The following is a 22517-nucleotide window of genomic DNA, read 5'->3' as shown; positions in this document are numbered from 1 at the left end:
TATTATTCTATACATGGCGTTATTCATAAGCGTAAATACATATACACTCTGAAAACAAATTAAAACTGGACATAATTTAAATAATTATTTATATTTAAATTGAATACATGAAACAGAAAAATATATACAAATAATTTATAGACGTTTAAACAATTTTACCTTCGAGAGTCAAGTTCTTTAAAATTATTAAATATTTAAAAATTATTTATTATTTTAAAATTATCTATTTGCTTTAGATTTATATACAATACTGGTATAATAATATATTATTAATTTGTATTCTTTGTATAAATATTGAATAATATTTAATATTCACGTTCTTAATCACTGTCATATACTATTTAAAATATTATTATACAAAATAATCGACAACATTCAATGCCATCACATAAATTTGATAACAATAATCTATCAATTTTTTTAGTTAAATAATTTATTTAACTTCAATTAATTTCTATGAATAAATTACGTATAAGTTTTTCAACGGATTAATAGGTTAGCGTATAGGTATGAATAGTTCATACATATTTTATTCATGATATATTATTACAACATTATTTGAAGCGCGCTTGTAATAAATACATATGTGAAATATTTCATTTATGTGCAGATATACATTTATAAATAAACACTATATATTTATTAATATGTTTATAAATACTACTTTATAATTTAATGTGTCATTATTATAAATTGAACAACATAACAATAAATATAAAATGTTAATTTTATTATGTTCTATTATTATAATATTATAATAATTATTATTATATTATTATTATTATTATTCTATTATTATTATATAATTATTATAATTACTATTATTATAATATACTAATATTATATTCAATTATTATAAATTGAACAACATAACAATAAATATAAAATGTTAATTGAAAATTGATAATGTAAAATAACAATTTTTTTTTTAATTGGTTTGCGATAAAAAAATACTTTTTTTTCCACTTAATATATACATTCCTTATACTTATAATATAATATAATCTATGATTATTTCTTAAGAATTATTATTTTTTATATGAAATGTAAATATGTATTTTCATATAGAAATTATTTTACTATTTATATATATATAACAAATATATGAATAGGCAAAAAACTATTGCTCACTTAATTATAGTAATATATTGGTATTATATATAATACTTTTATTAAAATAAATTGCACACAAATCTAAGAAAAATAAATTCATAAAATACAAATATTTATATAATCATCAAGAAATTAGTACATATGCAGCTCTAATAATTATAAGTATTATATTTATGTATTATAATAATTATATAAGTAGAAATTAAATAAAAATTAATTATAAATAAATTCTTTAAATTCTATAGAATGAAATCGAGTATATGCATTATTTATGTTTGATTTTGCTTAATATATTTTTACTATATAATATATTCATAAAATTGTTATTCATTGATATAATATTAAATTACATTCATATAGTAGTAAAATCATTCGATTGAAATAATTTATCTTTTTCTGCATTTTATTTGAAATTTGAAATTTTCATCAATATTCTTTATTAAAAAAAAGCTATCAAGTAAGAATAGTTAAATTATATATTATTATCAATTCATATATTTAAGTGGTTTTCACATAAAATAGTATTTCATTTTTCAATTTTTTAAAAAATATAATATAGATTATAGAATTTAAAATTTGTATATAAAACCAATATATTAATATACTTATCATAATATGCTATTAGATATTCTTAATATAAAATGGTGAAAAAACGTAAAAGAATTGATAAAAGTGCGCCATAATGTAAAATAAGTATCTTAATAGAATTGTATTACAAAAAAACTAATTAGCACACAGAACACATGTAAATGTCTGTTAAATTTTACATTTGCAAATATACACTTATTCACGTAAATCATGTAAATACATATTTATAATTATCGAGCAATAATATAGAAAGATAATAATAAAAGATAATAAAAAATGTAAGAAACAACTATTTAAGAAACAACGTTTACCTTAGACTTTGTTTTAATAATTTCAAAGTGATTATGTGATAATATTTTAAATATTCATAAACTTGATAAAATTAAATTTTTTCACATAATAAATATCAATATTTATGTAACTATATGAAAATAAAAAATAGTTATAATCATGATCAATTATACATTTATTAGTATAAACAATAGTAAAAATAACAGAAATCTAGAGTATGGTATATAATAAGTTAAAAATAATTTATTATATACAAAATGATACTACGTAACAGTTATATTTATTCACAATTGTCAAAAATATGTTGAATGTATAAATATATATATATATATTCCAAGCTCAATTAATTATTTATATAAAATGATTGAATAATTATTAGAAAGATAATAACTTGCGTATATGCATAACATTCTTACAACTCTAGAGTATCTTTATCAGCAAAATTGAAATAAACAAGGATAAATACTGGATAAATTGAATAAAGTATCGTAAATAAGTAATGACTTCTTAAAGATATTGATTCTTATGTAATTAAATTATATAAAATATCATATTTATTATTCAATTATTAATTTTCATATATATTCCGTCTACATTAATGGGCGAATGAAATTTAAATAGAATCAATTATATAATTAATTAAGTAGTCATAAAAAGTACTATATTTTTTATAATATGAAACAATTTAAACAAAATTAATGAATATCAATAGTAATATTATAAAATTTTTCTATTTTATTATTAATATCAACCGTCTTTTTTTATAATTTTGTATATATTCTGCTTACTTATAAATTCAGTATTTTTTATTCATTAATACATAAGTTACTTAATCTCTGTTATTAGTTTTTACTTCGTCTATAATGATTTAAAAATCGTCTATAATGATTAAATTATTTTCAAATTTGAATATCATGTTAATAATGTATAAAATATAATATTTTTTTTATCTGAAGAAATTGATATATACAAAATTTAATTATTAGATTTAACGCATGAAATAGTTATTCAAATTTGTGACATAAAAATCAACAGATTGACTCATAGGAATTTTTAAAAATATATATTCCACTATTTTATATTACACTCAAAGGTAGCATAGAAAAAAAATTAAAAAGAGAGGTTATGTATAATGAAAATTGATAAACGTAAAAATAAAATATACGTAATATTTATGCATCGAATATCTACGCTTTCATTTAAATGTTTTTTGAAAAACTTTATATAAAAGAAATTTCTATATTAGCCAATTAAGAGTGTTTTGTAATTTCACATTTCACAACAAAATTTATAATTCATTAAAATTTTTATTTATTAAAAATTTATTTATTAATTATTTGATAAAACTATATTATTTATTTATATATTTTAACCCTTTGATCTTGATGGTAGATTCGAATCTTTTATAGAGAAATTTAATATCTGAAGAATAATTTCTTAAACTTAATACAAGTATTATAATATAATTAAAAAACTTATTAAATATTTAGTGAAAATCTAAATATCTCAAAGAATGATGAAATTGATTATTCCATTATTACATTTGATAATACTTCCTGAATTGTGACAATAAATAGAATATATACATATGTATATTAATAATTTCGTCTTTACTTATGCCTTAATATTTCTTATGAATATTAAATAATAGAACGATAGAATTAAAAGGGATAAATATATTACATAAGATAAACAGTTATCAATAAGAAAACACATCAATAAGAAAATTCTCGCTTCAACATTGATAATATATATAATTAGTTATTAACAATATGCAAACACTTAATAATTTTTTCTTCAATTTCCGAAATGTAATTTCTGAATCATATTTAGAACTTCATTTGGAATTACATTTTGAATAATTCATCATCATATACAGAGTTAATCATAGGCGCAAGAATGCTATTTTCTCCTGAATCGTGTGTAACGCTCCAAGAAATCAGGTGTGCCTAAAAATATGCACACGCGAGGGCAGTAGCACGTGACACATGCCACATGGTGGCACATCTCCACAGGAACAAACCCAAAAGCGCCATCTACCTATGTACAGAAAAAGTCCGATTTTACCGACAACTCGCCTGATATATTAATTAATTGTCGACCCCAGTCAGCAGTTAGTATATCTGCTCTCTCCGTCAATTCATTGACGAGTGAATATCCAATCGGCGGTAAACTAGAGACTATGGATAGGTGATTGTTCTGTGCAACCATACACCTATGAGGAAATCAGGGGACATTAGCCATACAAAATTGGCGAAACTCAGGTAGATATTGATATATGATAAAACAGAGTTCCAGTAAATTTCCTGTAAATATTGGATAAAACAGGAGTCCTACGGTTCTGCTGTTCTACTATTTTGCAATATTTGTTTGTACTGGTTGCTAAGCCCCAAACGTAGAAATCTTTTTAATACGTGGATTGTACTTTGTGTACTTTATTATAACATTTTATCATAATGTATTAAAAATTTTAAGTGCTATAAAGTGTAAATGCTGAGATGTTTTATTTTTTGCTTTTTTCTACGTTTTCTTCTTAATAATATTTATAATTAATTTAGGTCTTTCGGGATCCAATTAATACTTGACACAAACTATAAGTCATTCTAATGCCTGTCCAATTATTATAGTACTTTTTATAAACTCGAACATTACATTATAAATAGCTTCATTAGATCTGAATCTCAATAATCTTAATGATTCAATCTACATATGCGAATAATAATAATCGTACCAATTTTTGATAGGATATTATAGTATTTTGTGTTATTTAAATATTAAATATTTTTTATTTAATATAATTTAATATAAAAAATAATATAATATAAATAAATTAATTAATTAAATATTAAATAAATATAATATAGTAATATTATATTTAACTGAATATATATAATATTATTAATTAATTATATACATCATTCTACATAAATAATGTAAAGTTTAATAAATTAATTATTTTATTAACTTTTAATATTTACACTGCTTTATTTTTAAATTTGACATTTGCTTACACGTTTGTAAAACAATATATCTTGTATTTTTAAATTTTAATTATGTCATTATTCATCACAAGATTTGTCTCCATTAAATATATATGTATATTATCGAATAGGTATGCGAATTATTAATACGGGTGTACTTCAGTCGAATACTTTATTTATTCAAATATTCATATAATATTTATTATATTATATGCCAAACAACTTTTTACTATTATTTGTCTAAATGCTTCTTAAAAAATAATAAAATAAAACAATTTAGAGCTTTCGTTATAAAATTCATTATAAAATATTACATTTATATTTTGAAGCGTAAATAATTATTAAGTTATAGTCAATTTAATATTAAATATTTTTGGCGTTGAATTTATAATTTATATCAATAGTATAGAAAGATATTAAATATTGTACATGTTTTTTAATTATATTTAAATTGTTATATAAACTTTATCATTTTTTATATTTATATTCAGATATTATTCTCAAATTTCAATCAGATATAATCTTTATTTTAACTATATTATAGCAATAGTGAAATTAACACTCGATTCAAATACTTTTAAATTGAATTAAATTTACACCGTAAACAATATATTTGTACTAAATTTCATAAAAATTTATATACATATCCAATTAGTATTTCCTATTAGAAAATTTAAAAATCTACATGTTTTGTTAACAAAAAATCGGATTAAACAGAAAAATATTTTATGTTGACAACAATGCATTACAAATCATAACTAATCATAGAATTAACATTAATTAATAATAAATTATTATAGTTAATCAATTTTAAAGTTGAAAATATAATTAGTAAAAATAAATACTTGTTTCATTCTGTAAAATCTTTAAAAGTATTGAAAAATAAAATTATTTTATTAAATGCATTGTATATAATTTGTAAACATAAATATTTAAATAATTTATTGAAAATTTTTCATTTTAACGTTAATATCTGTACTAAGACTGTAATGTATTAATATATAATTAAATTAATTATTATTTTGCTAAGAATACTTTAAAATATCCAAATAATTATAAAGGTGAATATATTAATCAGCATATGATATTCACATTTTGATTATTTAATAAAAGACTTATGAAGAAAAATTCATAGTTAATAATCTATTTTAATAAAAACATATTTTTATAATATTAGTCTATAATAAGGTATCAACTTTATAAAATAAGCTTTACCGATAAATCACGTTAGTAGCATTTAATTAAAATACTTACTACAAAATAAATGAATTAAAGTTTTTGTAAGGACTGATATTAGATAAATGAAGTATTTTACTAAATATTTTCATGCATTCGATACGAGATTTTTTTACAAAAATTAAAAGAATATTAGAATCGAAAATAACTTATGAGGGTTAGCTTCAAATATCTAAGCTATGTAAAATTGTAATTGTGTAATGTAAAGAGAGCGATAATAAGAAAAATACTAAATATGCGTAACCATAGTTTCTCGTTATACGATATTTCGAATGTTTGCAAATTGGAAAGATAGTTTTAGATGTTGCATTAAACAAAGGAATACAATTTTCAGCAAGTCTCGGCCTTTTAGAATATTGTAGTATATAATATATATTATATATATTATATATATTATGTACATCTAATTAATACATATATATTAATATATATATAACCAAATTTGATTTGATTCATAATCGTACCTAAAGAGTTCTTGGAATTGTTTTCCTTTATTTTTATTTTGAATGTTAAAGATTTAAAACAAATATTTGATATGATCAATGCACTATCGTTTGCGAGTCTTTATCCAGACATTTTTTGTTCAAAAGTTCAAAAGAATTTGTCCAGATAATAGTGGAAGATTAAATGAAAAAAAAAACAAGCTTACAATTACATTGTAATAAATAAACAATAATGATAGCTAATCGGTAACGAATTGGCTTACCAAAGTGATATTTTTCCTAATTAATGAAAGTAGCTCCTTAGCATCTCAGAGCTCCAAACCGCAAAAGCGGCGAACTTATTCAATTGGTTTAATCATTGGCTTGAATATTTAGTAGGTTAAGCATGCACTCGCACAGTCACTGTGCCTCTCGCAATTGCCTTCACGACGACAGCGGCGTTCATGCGCTAATCGTTTAAATTGTAGTAAAGTGCATAAGGTCAAAATTGCTTGCTACCGACACATACAGAGATGTGGATTAGCAGACTACGTCGATGCATTAAAAGCTTGGCTGATTTAATCAATAGTTGACCACCAACAAACTCCTCCACTTGAAAGATCGAGACGTAGTGGAATCCTGATAGTAGCTCAAACAAAATTTTGCGCGTCATATCTACCGGATGACGACATTTATGATGTTTAATCTATATTTTATCTTCGTGTTCATTTTAATGACAATTTTCAGTTTGTCTCATGTCTAATGTGTATTGACCATATAAACCGTGCATCTTTATACTTATACATTGCTTATAACATTTTAAGCTGTATTCATTACACTTAAAATTTTTATACGAATGATCAAATACACACATGCTCATACTACAATTTTTCTACCAAAATGCACACATATAAATACATATATATTTATCAATGTACTATGTCCGTTGATCTTTAATGGAATAAAAAAATGCAAACACTTATTTATCAGTTTATAATAAAATGTAAGAGTTTTAAAAATACATATATTTAAACTATAGTAAGACAAATGATATAAATATTCAAATAAAAATTTTATTAAAACTGGTATGTTATTAAAATTAATTTTTTAAATTGTTTACAATATTTCAGAAGACAAATGTTAATATCTGTAATGTATATGAGGTAAATATGTGAAATGTAAATTAAATTATATGGGAAAGTCTTCTTATTCATCTCATTTATTTATTAATAATCTGTTATAAAACGGATTTATGTTTTAATAAATTTATTTAAAATTATCAGTTTATAAGTTAATGTTGGTATTTTAAACTGTTTTATGAATATTGCCTAGGTACATTATATTTCAATCTAGTGTTAACAATCATCCCCAAAATTCTTATTCATACTTTTTACTGTTAAAATAATATATCTATTACAAAAGTATACACATCATAAATAATTATAACTATATTCTCATAAAAAATCATTACAATAAATACATTTTTATCTGTTCTCTATATCAAGTTAATTGAATATATACTCGTATCTTGCTATTAATAAACTCTAGTTTTTTAATCAAATTTGTAAATTTAAAATTTATTTTAAATTTAAAACAAATCAACTTATTATTTTAAATACACCCATTAATGTCAAGAAACAAAATCTTAAAACACATAATATATTAGATAATAATAACATAATATATAGAGTCTACATATAAGTTTAAATATGTGTAAAAATAATTTTAATATAAATTAATAAAAAATATTTAATAATATATTTCACAATATTGTTTCATATTAATTACATACTCAAAATGATGGTATATGTTTACGCATTTTATAAGTTTTATGTGTGAATTTTAATGACACGAAAATATATCAGTAAATTGTTATAATAATACATAATGTTATAAATAATTTAGTACGATGCAGTAATAGTGAAAGAGATAATCATTTGATGATATAATAAATATTTGAGATGCATAACTTTTATAAAATATATTATTATTTCAATATTTACTATTTTTCTAACAAATTCATAAAATCTATATATTATTCTTCGATATATGATATAAATGTAAGACACATATATTCTATTATATTCTATTATCTATTTGATGGTAACGAAATAATTCCTTAAATTTTTTAAAGGAATTTTGAATGAAATATTATAATGATTTTATACTTTTATTTTTTAACATTTTGTAAAAATTGTATAGAAAACTGAGATATTCGGTTTGCTAATCTCCATAATTATTCAAATAAGTATTTTCATTGTATTTGCAATCTGAAAATTTTTTTTTTTTTTTAAAGCATCTCTTTGAAATTCTTGCTGAGAAATGCTTGGATCGTCGAAAGTCACGATCAAGAAAACTAAAAATAAACACTACATATTTGTTCCAAATATTTTCTCGTTCATGTCGTAGGTAACTGAGAATGTTTTTGATTTAAAAGTCTAGATGAAGAAGGATTTAAAAATTAATTATTATAATCTCTTATTGATTTAAAAATGTATTTAATCTATTTATAGATAAACATATTAGATTAAAATCGTGAAATAATTAAAATAAACTACATATTTACGTTTTAACACCATTAAATAAGAGATTTTTTATTTTTAATTTAAAATAAAAGTTTTTAATAACTTGTGGATTAATTTGTTGATACATTTATAATAATTCCAGGTAATATGTATTTTTCAAAATATTACAAGAATAAGTATCGACTACGTACGATACAATACACACGGTGTGCACGTGCACGCACACAGAAGCGTATACATATATACACACATACGCAGACGTAAATGCAAACATATATATATATATATATGCATGTATGTATGCACATAAAATCTATAAATGTAATCGATAATATAATTCAAAATGAAAGCAATCAAAATAGAAATTTACCTTACTAGTATACCAAAGAATTGCTCGTTAGTGAATGGCAGTTTTAAATAAAAAAATTCGCAGTCACACTTTGTTAATCGAATTTTTTAACTCTAAGCACGTAGCATCAAGAAGGCGTCACAATCTTCTGTATTGTTTCCTTTTGATAGTCGTTCGATTGCTTTACTCACCGAACTTCGTGGCCTACCACCACCGTCCATCCCCTTCGCCTTCGTCTGTTTTTACGACGCATTTGTTCAGCTAAATCCAACTTTTCCATGATTGTAGATTTTTTTCTATATTATTACTAACTTATATACGATTCAATTTTTAGAATATTTGCACATTTATTAATAAGAATAGTATTGTTTATAATATTACTTTCACTTTTTGAATACACTGAAGTTTACTTGCGAATATTATTATCGTTTTCACAATAGAACAATATTATTGCTCATTATCAAATATACGAAAATTATGGACTAATGAGAAAAATGTGAATACAGTGCTCAATTTGTTTTATTAAAATGTTCTAATGTAGGGAACACTCGGATTACCATTTTTCTTTTCAAATAAAATTTTAATAAAAATAGAAAGAGAATTCGAGTATTAAAGAAAAAATTATTCCTGAACGTTTCATGATTTCATTTCAAAAACATTTGGAATATAGTATTCCTACTCCAGTTTGAATCGAAGAGTATATTCAGAAGGCTCTGTTCTAAAAAGAGGCAATATAATTTTAATTTGTGTCACAACATTAGCAGAGTAGTCGACAACTGAGGAAATCACTCGAATGCAATTATTTCACGAGAGTAGCAGTAATGTTATTTAAACTTTGTTCGAGATCCTGCGTAAATTATATAGAAAAATAGTTCACTATTCCATCAACGTGAAGAAGTATTGATAGAGCACTGATTTGAGTATTGATGTCAATTCGTTGGAGATTAATAATGGCTCGAAAGAGTTGTCCGCAACCCGCTTCACAAGCGCTCATATAATTTTTCACTTGTCTTTGCAATCACGGACAATGTAAGTACAACTAGAGTAATCGAGTAAGTTCGCATGTAGTGACAAGTAATAGACGGCCGTGCTAGTTAACACGTACGCAATCATAAACATGTCGCTTGTCTGGCCTCCGCGTTTTTTGGCGCATCGGCTTACGTAAAAGTACACGCACGCAAGTGCGCTAGTTAGCCCTCCTTCAGGAGTTCGGAGTAGTAATTGAAGAGAGGTACGATGTCAGCCCCGTTTTAGTTATCAATAAGGCTCATACGGGGGTAGTAACAGTCACGAGGGCAGTGTCAACGGCGACGGTGGTACACAGCAGCTGAGCATCACGACGCCGAATGGTGGACTGAATTTTCGTATTGTATTTATAGAAGAGAGCTCGGGAATGAGAGTCGCCGAATTATTTTGAACCGGCCACCCGACGCGCCTCTTTTCTCACGTGTTCTGTATACTCGAAGGAGGTATGTGCGAGAGAAAGGGAGATCGAGAGATTCACAGATAGATAGATAGGTAGATAGATAGATAGATAGTGAGACAGACAGACAGAGAGAGAGAGAGAGAGAGAGAGAGAGGAGTAATACCAAGAGGAGTACCACTTGGCACGTGTGTATATTAAATTTTCCTTCTTGACGACGAGTGCCAGTAATGCTTCAGGCTTTAAGAGTAGTTATTCAATGTTACTTTTTATGTACTACCCTGCGTATTACCTTATTCTTACAAACATCATATTACGTTATTATCTCAAAAAATTCTACCCATCCTCGTAGTTTCACTCTATTTCTTTCGCGTCTCTTATCTTGTTCACAACCTCTTCACTTTTCTCGAGTCTTTGCACATTGCAACTATATAATTGCTCTAAGTACTTTTTCTTATTCAAATTAATCGTGTCTTCGTAAATGAATATGTAACTGTTCATGGTAGAAAATTCTCAAATTAAGTATTATTAAATGCCTTAGAACTTGTGATAGAATATTATTCAAAGGAATTTCAATATTATCACTCTATTATTTAGCGTATATGTATATCCTGTATAAAATTTTCCTTTCCCGTATTCAAATTTTCTAAAGATAGATAAATTTTTATATATTAAAAAATAGTAATATTTTTTCCATTTCAGATGCAGTATTTTAATAAATAATAAAAATAATCTTTTACACTCATAGAACGTATTTCTCTGTTTGATATATTTATTTTTATATCTATTATATTTATTTAAATTTATTTTAAATCAAAGATTAATATAATATTAGATTAATTAATTAATTTCATTATTTAATAAATAAAAAATGAAAGCCCATATATAACAAATTCAATCACATATTTTTACATAAAACATATACGGCACATAAAATATTTATTTAAAATGTTTTTAAAAAGCAGCTTATTCTTTTCAGTATTCTGTAAAAATGTATTTTCAAACTTTAAAAAATTAATTGTATACGTTAATATAAATTCAATTATTTATTCTTTTGTCATAAATGACAAATCTTTTATCATTAAATGAAAAATCAATGAATCTTGTATACACGGATCATATCTTATCCAGGAAAAAGAATTAAATAAAAGATTTAGTAAACTTTTCAAGTATATAAAACCATAATATCTGAATTTTTTACAAAAACAGAAGTGTTTCAATCATTTTGTAGAGATAATTACCATAATAAGATGCTTAGAACTGTTAATTCGAGATTTCCAAAATTATTTAAATTCGATTATTATTATGTAATATGGTATCCCATGACTATTAAGTTCATTTCCAAACTTTTATTACACTTGCATTTCTTACAAGTAGCGTATTGATAAACATTGATAAACATAACATAGCATTACATTCAAAATCTTGTACTTTTGCAAATGTAAATAAAACTATTCATGTGTACATACATGGGTGCCCACACACGCAACGCAGACACACACGCACACACACATACACACATTGTTTTATGTATGGTTTGTTTAGTATTAGTTACATAAATTCTCTCGGTCAATACAAATTATCTATGTTAACAACGCAAAAAATTTATTTCTAATTGACTATATATAACACCTTCTTTTTCTTTCTAACTTATAGTTTTTAAAGTAAAATTTAGAGACTTATTGATTGATTTATTTATATATAGACATATTTATTGATATATTAGGGACGTATTCAACTTCATTATCTTTTGAAACACGTAACTAATTTTCAATTATGTATCACAGTTATCAAATCAAATTGTATCAAATCAAATCAAATATATATCCGAAAACTAATAATTTTAGACACAAAAATAATTATAAAATCTAATTATATTTTCAGATGGTTAATTAATTTTAGTTTCTTTATTACAAGTAAATATTGTTTATTTTCAGTAACACATCAAGTAAGGTATTTTAATTTTTTTCATTTATTTAAATATAAATTTTTATTGAATAATTCCATTTTAACATTTTAAAGATAATATGGCAATAACTAATAGATTTTAGTGAATTTTATATTCAAATTTTTTTTTTGAATTTCAGTTTTGATATAATCGGACCGTATTTTTAGATTTAATCTTGTTTTACAGTATTTAAATATTTGTTACTGTGTCTCAAAGTGGTTTATCCTTCTATTACTAAATCTCTTATCACTTTGTTATTTTATAATTTTTTGACTGCCTGAAAAATTTCAATTCCAATTGTTCTTATTTTTTAAAAATTTTCCAATCGTACTTTCTGATATCAAATATTGTGTATTATCCCATATAAAATTTAACTTATGAAGAAATATTTTACATTCATATTGTTTAATAATATTTGATAGTACAAATAAATTATATAAAATACTTTAGTCACATTTGCTATTTAAATATATTTAGTAGCTCTCTTGAAATCAGAAAATTTCGATACGTTTCTAAAATAATAACTAAAGTCCAAAAAAAAGGACAATGTTGAATTTTTTGCAATTCCAAATTAGTTAATATTTTAATTATCTACAATTTATTTGATGAATTAAAAATGATTATAGATTAAAAAAGCCTATACTTTAATGAAGCTAGTATAAAAATTAGTATTTATAGAATATACATATAACTTTTGAATACAGAATATAATTATATGATTTTAATATTTTTTTTGAAACCTAGTTTTACAAATAAACATTTCTTCATATTTATAATTAAATGTCTTTCTGTAAATTTTAAGAACTTTTAACCACTACAGGTACTGAGAGTGTAATAATTGTGAATAAATTATATTATATACCCATGGATTAGACAACATATGAAATATATTGACTAAAAATATTTGTGTGCAGGCAACGTATATTTCATGTGCCATTTACGAGAGCTGCGCTAAAAATACTTGAGAAGTATTAAACATTTTCTAGCAACGGAATAAAATGTATTTTAAATCAGAATTTTGTACAGTCATAGAAAATATATATTAATTGAAATACAGTTTTCTAACAATGACGGTTTATTTGAATATATATTAAATATCTACTAAATATAATAAAATATAGTTTATTTGAATTTCTTTTAAATACAATTATACGAATTTCTTTTCAATTTATATAAATTATTTTATGATATATTCAAAGTATTTTTCAGATTTATAATACATTAAACATTATTAACTACATATTTTTAATAAACTAGATAAAAAAAGAGTTTGTACAATATTCAATAATTTATCAGAATTTTCTTTTACAAATCATTATTTAATCAATACAAAATTTTCTTTACAATCTTAGCAACAAATTGATTTGTTTAGTCTAAATATTCTCATTAAATTTTTAAAATAGTTATTTTTTAAAGAATTATAAATATACAATATATTTTGATTAATAAAGAGATCAAACGAAAAGAAGTGTTAAAAGTAGACGATGACTTAGTTGAAAAATTATTTTTATATTGTATATATTAGAAAATAAGTATTATATACAATAATTAAATTAATTATAAATTTTTAAATATTATGTTTGCTCTACTAAACAATATTATCATTAATTGTATGCAGCCGATTACATTTTAATTAGATTAAAATTTTGAATATCTTTAAAGTATGAAGTGTCTGTTGAAATTATATAAACCATAATATTTAACGGTCAACTTTTTATATAATAAATCTTTATAAATAATATGCCTTTGTTTAATATCTTCAATTCACATTTTGTCAAATATAACATTACATGAATGATTTGTATTACTTACATTAACCGTTGTGGTGTATGATCAATTTTAATTTTAATTTTAATTTTTTTTTATGTTGTAACTCAACAAATATATTTAAAATAATTATACTAATTGCATTAATATTTTATATAGAAGAGGTAATATAATATTGTTTTTATATGAAATATAAAAACATGTTGCTTTTATTTCTTTAAAATATTTATGAATACACATAAAAGTAATAAAATAAGTACAGTTATATAAGTATTTTTATGTAACAATTATTAAAAAATATTAAATTTAAAATCACAAAAATTTTAAATTCGAATTTTTTCAATAATGTTCAATGTTCGTACATTTATTTTTATTATTATATATGATAACTATTTATGTCTATGGAAGTGTAAACATATATAAATGTCAATGAGTTGACAAAGATATAAAAAAGCAAAGATTTTTGCTTGTTTTTTCTTACAATGTCAAGATAAATTAGTGAGAACTATCATAAACATGAGAAGCTTACTCAGTTTATGAACAATGAACATAATTTGAAAATATTTTTTATGAATTTGGAGTTGCATAATAATTTGAATAAAAACCTATATTTATATTTTACTTTTAGATAATGAAATAAAAATTTACAAAAATTGCTCCAACATCATTTAATCAGAATTTTAAAAGTATAATTTAAATTTATTAATTTATTTTATTTATATTTATAATAGTAGTTATATTATTTTAATACTAATTATTAAAAAAAAATTTTGGTAATAAAAAAAAACTGTTAAGCAATTTTTTACGTTTAAGATGTGATTATATTACCATTATTTCATTGGACTTTATCATAATTAAGAATGAAATAAAATTTTATAAAATATTTCAAGTTAATTAAGTTTTATAACTGAACATTAGAAATTTCACAATTATTTTTATTTATATGATTGTACTGATTTCATTTAAACATTTTTAAAAATTGATAAGTTTTTAAATATCTGTAAGTATTTTTAAATTGAATTATTTAAGCTAGAAGAATTGGAAGCAAATTATATTCCATAAAATAATATTTAATCATAATTTAAATTAAATGTAATTATAAAAAATAAATATCCAGAAGTACAAGATATTGATTTAAAATAATTACACTATGTATGATAAACTGCAGTTTAAAAAATAAAATTATTATTTTATGATAAAAATTATACTATAAATGTTTATTATTATTAATAAAACTAATTGAATGAATTTTATAAAATTATTTATTTTATTTCGGTAGCCCATTCGTTTTTTATTGGTAATGCTAATTAAGCTCAAAATAATATATAATATTAACATCTTTTTTCCAATGAGTAAGATATTAAAAAAATTAAATTTTAAAACTAAATACACTTTGAGCTTAATTTAATAGTAATCTAAGTTTATAAATAAACTTACCGATGGCTTCGTTTTTATTTCAGTTACTTTCTAAAGTAGATGGCACAATACTTACCTGCACAAAATTAATAAAAAATATTTGTTATATTATTTATAAACTGTTGTATAATAATTGGATAAATAGGTAATAAATATAGACAAGGTTATTATAAGTTTTTTCTCACTTAAAATGCTATTTCCATATAAGATCACTGTTAATATTTTATAAAACCTGACAATTATTTTAATAGTAAAAAATTATAAAGTGTAATAAAACTAATTTTAATTTTTATATATTCAGTATTCAATATTCAATAAAACTCAATTTTAATTTACTTTCAAAGTAAAATAGAATCTGATATTATCTATTTTACGCATATTATAAAAATTTTCAATATATTTATATAATTTGTGTGTATGTAACCTGTAAAAAAATCATTGAAATTTATTTATTTTTAATAAAATTTAATGATTCATTTAATGTAATGTAATATAAGAAGAAAAATATATCATTTTTTATGATAAAATCTACGATTATAATCAGTTATACAATTATTATTATTTAAAAAATTGTAATCATTAAGAGCTAAAATTTATAAAAAAATCTTAAGTATAAGATATAAAATGGATGAAGACTTATCAATAATTATCAGTAATAATAAGGATTATTTACTGTTAGTTAGTAAGATTTGAAAGTATTCTGATAATTTCTGTTATTAAGTCATTAAGTTTATAACAAAAAATGTTTAAATTGAATGAAGTTCTTTTAGATTGAAACCAAGTTAAAAGGAGGTAAATTTTACCGAATGAACATTTGATATAGTTATTGCTGTGTCAAATGAATTTATTGGTTAAACAACTGCTTTCACCTTACAAATCACTGATTGAGAATTATTTATTAAATTAATAAATCTTTCTTTATAAAAGTTATGATTCTTCTACTTAGTTTTTTTTTATAAATGAGATAATTACTATTTGTTCAGTTTATAAATATTTTTCGATATTATCATTAAAATACTTATATTATTGCTCATATCAGAAACTAGTATTTAATATATGTCATTAAAGCTTATTAACTCTGTTAAATTATGAAAACTATTTCTTGATCATTCTTTATAATGGCTTTACACCATTGTCACAAGATCGTGCCACGTTTAAATGTTCTGGAAAGCTAAGCCATTGTTAAACCAATACTGCCATCGCTCGTGCATTCTCGAAAGCTTTTCACATGCGGAGCACATCTGCGCGCGTTTGCACAAGGAAGGAGAAAAGACAAGAAGAGAGAGCTTGCAGTTGGAAGTTGAGCATAATATCGTCGAGTGGCGCTCGAAGCAATTAGATGGAATTCGTTGTTAATCTCGACCCTTTGGTTGGCTGTACCGTTATCACCGAGCGATTAAAATTGACATCCCCGAGGACAAAATTGCGAAGAAGAAGAACAATCGTGTAATCTCAGCGCACATAGATTTTACTTCTCTGGCAATTTTTTATCTTACTTTTTCCAGCGCACTTTTATTTCTTCACGCTACTTCGATCAGCTTTGCCTCTCATCAGCCAAAACATGCTTCGTATAATTACTTATTCCTCTTTGAATCTCACATTTCCCTCTTAACACATTAGCGAATTCATAATCCGTCTTTCATTTCTTAATTTGTTCCACTTTCTGTTTTAAACATCAATCATTTTTTTCTATCATTTTATTTTATTATTTATTATATATGCAGTGAACACATATCATTTTACTGTAATGGGGAAATAAATGTTCGTTATTTATTGACCCCTCAAACATTGACATTGATATTTTATTTCGATTCACTTTTAGTCAAATATTTCATAAGGTACTTGAGGTCTTTCATCGTTTCATTTTATGAAATAATATGGTGGTAATGTTATTTGAAATTATAATTGGTATTCATACAATTTAAATGGATAGTAATTGCATATATTAAACATGAAACAGGTATTTAGATAATAACAGGTAATTAGAAGATATAAATTAAATATATGCATGAAATACAAACATTTAATATACTACTTTTAATGATAATTAAAAATTAAATTTTAAATCAATAGTTTATATTAAATTTTTAGGAAAATTTAAATCCTTTTATGCAATTTTAAATCGATCAAATAAGCAATAGTAAAAAAATATTTCATTTTAAACTGAAGATAAGTAAAAATATAGGATTATTTTTGAATAATTATTTTTAGTAGCCGTTTAATTAAATAATTAAATGAACGTAAAATAATACATGATTATTAGAAGTCAGCTTTCATTATAAAATTAATTTAAAATTTATATTACGCATTTTTTTAATATAAAATATAACATTTTAACTAATAACTACTATGAATTATAGAATATTGCTTCTAATTTATTAATTATAAAGTCTTTTGTTATACTTATTACTATTTTTATTTATTATTTATTATTCATGTTATAATAATAATAGTAATAATAATAATAATAATAATAATTATTATTATTATTACTGTAAATAAATCATAAAAGAAATAGTCAAGCTTACATTTTGTATGTAATATATATTCATAATAATGTAAATAACCTTCTTTTTAATTAACTCATTTTATCAAATAATATTAATTTTTTAAGAGAATCTGTATATATTTTTTAATTTGAATATATTACTCAATAAAAAAATACTTTAAATTTTTGTTTTTAATGTTAAAAATGTCAAAGAAAAATCATGATCATACTGTACAAACCATATAAATTACTTATGTTGCTAAAATTGAAACCATACTAACAATTATAAACCAAAACAAACTTAAAACAAACTAACAATTATATATTATTTTAGTCATTGTAGTTATTGAGAATTTTTGTTTTTCATATTATTAGAGTTTTCCTGTATGATTTTAATAAGTATGTGACCATTATGAATATCCACACCTTATTAAAATTATAAAAGTCAAAATTATATTTTCACATCACATATCTCATTTTGAATTTATTTGATTACCTATAATTATATATCTGTCAACTAAATTGAATAAACATCAACAATATTTAAAAATACGGCAATATAAATGTAGACATTTTAATGAAAATACCAGATAAATGTGTACAAAATTTTTCTAGAGATATATTCAAGTTATTCTATGTAATTATGTTCTGAATTATTTAAAAGAACATCATTTATTATCAAGATTTTTGAAGCTATGTGATATAACTCCATCGGAGTTGAATGATGCCAGTGCATAATAACAGATATACATTGTAGACAACCTCCTTAATACAGTTTCATGTTTAATTGATTTTGCCTATGCGATTTTTAAGGATGAAAATCAACGATTGGTATTAAAGTGCAAATCATCTTTAATTTCCAATCATATATGAATAAATAATATTTAAGTATTAATATTACCATTAGATACAACTATTTTAACTTTAAAATTTTATCTTTTCTACTTTATCTCAATTTTTTTAATCAAGTTTCTGAAAAATTCATTTTTATAAACTATTGAAAGAGAAAATTTCAAATATAATGAAATGTATTCTTGATTTTTAGATATTTAATAAACAAGCTTGTAAATATAGCGTAATGAAATTTTATTTCTTTACAGTACAAAGAACTCGAATTACTAAATAATATAATATATACCCTCTGAATCTTTATATTCATAATTCCATTAATTAATTTTAAACTTCAATATAATTAGTAGCCTTATTTTTTAAACACAGAAATATTTTACATAATTATACCTATTAATAATTTATAAATAATTGATTTTTAGTGCTATTTTTTATTTTCTATTTTTAATATTTTTATAATATATTTAAAGATTTAATATATCTTGTTCGATTTTAAAGGTTTAGTTTATGGCTCGAACTACCAATTCAATAGTTCAGTGGATTAGTCTCTCGGGAGGATAACTTCAAAGGAAATAATAAGTGATAGGGCTGAAAAATATCATGTATTTAGTAAAAACAATGTTTATTATTTGTTAATAATTATAATAATATTGCAATTTTGTGGAAAGAGAAGATTATTCTATCGTAGTAACGAGGCTGGGTCCTTGTAGTCTTGATTATCGTAGATTCTATGGATATGATTGTGTATCTAGAAGTTTCGTAGGCGTTCTTCCTTTGTGTGATCTTATAGTATATTAGATTTGATGTCGTAAAACTAGCTCGGACTTGCCGAGTTTTGTTTATAAACATTCACCCGAGTGCGCGTCCCGGTCCCGCGCGCGTGCCATTCGCCGTACAGCGCGTATGACCCACTTTGTCTTAGATTCGTAGAAATAGCGTCAATCCCGAACATTCCGCTCGCCACCACCAATTTTGTTGATGATTAAATTTACCTTTAGGGATTGGTAACTTGTCAGATTCATTAATTGTCTGGAAAAAATGTGTTGAATTTGAATGAGCCTGCTTTTCATACCCTTTTTTATGCGAGACTTGATCCGTGTGAGAGATCTCAAGAGTCTGTTTTCAAGGGTGTTGCCATTTTCCTTAGGATCCTTTGCTCCTTCTTAAAGCTTCCTTTGTTGTGTGGAGTGTAGGCGGCAGCTTGTTTATTTTTTTTTTAACGGCGGATTTTGGTTTTAGTTGAAATTGCTTATCACAGGTGAGTTGCCATGATCATGATTTTGGCAATTTTTATCCATGGTGGTCCGGTCCACCACAATGGATGTTCTTGAATTTATGTTGCACATATGTTTCATTCACCGTCTGCTGGATTTGATGTCCCAGGGACATATCTCCAGGGTGTTCTTAATGATTGTCTTAACTGCTAGCTAACCCTGTCTTCACATATTCCTTTCAATTTGACGGATAGGACTTTAGACATGTGAGGGGGTTACCGTAAATCATTCCAGCAATGGATTGTCTTGACGTCAATTTCCGCTGTGGTCAGGTTGTACTATATGAACCTCGTATGAGTAAGGCTACAGTAAGCTCTGGTCTTGGGATTCTCCTTTGACTTGGAACACATTAATATAGCCATTATTTTCTTTTATTCCTGCACTGATACGTACATGACTGCCGACGTTGCCAATTTTTATGCATCAGAAAATCCATGTAGTTCTCTGTGTGAGGTGCTCTTTATGTTGAGCTAATGTGGCATGTAGAGTCGGTCAGGTTGGTGAGATCCCTTCGGGTTGTCAGCCATTGTGCAGAAGGCTGAGATTGCATCATCTTCTCCCATTGAGTTTGTGCTGCCATAGCTTTTTGCTTGAATATGTTTTTTCCCAATAGAATTGACGTTCTTCCTCCTTGATGTAAGCGTGTCCTGTTGAAGAGACCATCTTTTGATTTTGGTGTAGCAATCATTGAGCGTAAGCTGGGTAGTCTTCTTTTAATATGCTCTTATTACAGTGCTGACATCTTGTTGATTGCATGCCATGCAGGGATCTCGTAATTATGCTACGGCTTCAGTTGCTTGTTTTGTGTTGTATTTCCAGAACTGTCATCGACATGCCTTCCTTGAATGATGAAGTCATGGTAAGAAGGTATGTACTTCCCTCATCCTTTATTATTAATTATAAACCCGTGTCGTGACGATACAAATAGTTTACGCTCACTTTTCTAATAGGTTTTTTCTTCCTGCGTCTGGCATGTTCTTAAATTCTTCACAATGATATATCATATGTCTTCTGTCACAGCACACGCACCATCTTCCCATTTTCCTTCATGTTGAAATATAGGATGATTCGACAGAGTTTTCTTAACATATACCTGATAACAGTTGGAGGACTTCTTTGAAAAAGAAGACGGCTGCATCTGTTGAAACCGTGTAGGTAGTGATCTTTGCCGATATGCTGGGTTTGTTGTCACCTGTTCGCCTTGTTTAAGAGATCTCACCTGTGTGGTGAGGAACGATTTCAATTGATCTAGGCGAGGGCAGGAAGTGGATGATCCTAGTGATGCTTCACATATTTCAACAGTAGTGCGGTCAAAGTGTTATGTGGTGTACAAGAATGTAATTCCACAAATCTGGTAGTATGTTCAGGGAAAGAAGGTGTTTCATTGCCTTTTCTGATCTTTTGGCAAGATTCTCCAAAGTCTCTGCATCACCCTTTACTGTTTTTATTGGGGGAAACAGTTTAAGAAGAGAAGAACGGATTGATATGCATAGATTTTTTAACTGCTCATTGAGTGTTTCCCAGGCTGGCATTAAAGATTCTTTTGTTAATGGCTATCCCTTTATAAAAGGCAGAACTGATTCGTCAACTGAAGTGTAGAGGTAGTGCAATTTTTCTACCTCGCTAATTTCTTTGCTTTTTAGGACGACTGCCTCGAAGAGATCACTGAATGCATCCCGGTCTTCTTGTTTTCCACTGAACTTGGGTAGCTTAATCATTGGTAACTGGCTCCTACTTGTTTTTGCCGAATTTGTTGTGGGCTGTTGCTCCTTGCATTCAACCTTAAGCCCTTGGTAAAGCTTACTAATGACTCCTCGGGTGGTAACATATTGGGCTGCTTCCCTTGA

The 22517-nt window shown here is 24.2% G+C and overlaps 1 protein-coding gene across 3 annotated transcripts in view; it reads right to left on the bottom strand.

The window, feature by feature from the left end:
- Positions 1 to 22517, bottom strand: part of dnc (phosphodiesterase dunce) — a 151846-nt gene that overhangs the window by 72313 nt on the left and 57016 nt on the right. Inside the window, exon 1 of one of the 3 annotated variants that reach the window (XM_011497596.1) lies at positions 9697 to 9822. The exons of 1 other annotated variant lie outside the window; for it this stretch is intronic. In XM_011497596.1, coding sequence (XP_011495898.1) covers positions 9697 to 9785 — 89 coding nt within the window. In that variant the 5' untranslated portion in view covers positions 9786 to 9822. Of the gene's footprint in view, positions 1 to 9526; positions 9567 to 9696; positions 9823 to 22517 lie in introns of those variants that run through there. One more of the 3 variants, XM_011497599.1, reaches the window with a different exon arrangement.

This window comes from Ceratosolen solmsi, unplaced genomic scaffold (genome assembly GCF_000503995.2).
Source record: "Ceratosolen solmsi marchali unplaced genomic scaffold, CerSol_1.0 scaffold47, whole genome shotgun sequence".
Taxonomy (NCBI): Eukaryota; Metazoa; Arthropoda; class Insecta; order Hymenoptera; family Agaonidae; genus Ceratosolen; species Ceratosolen solmsi.
The sequence above is the reverse complement of the archived record's forward strand: the minus strand, read 5'-3'. Positions and strand labels throughout refer to the sequence as shown.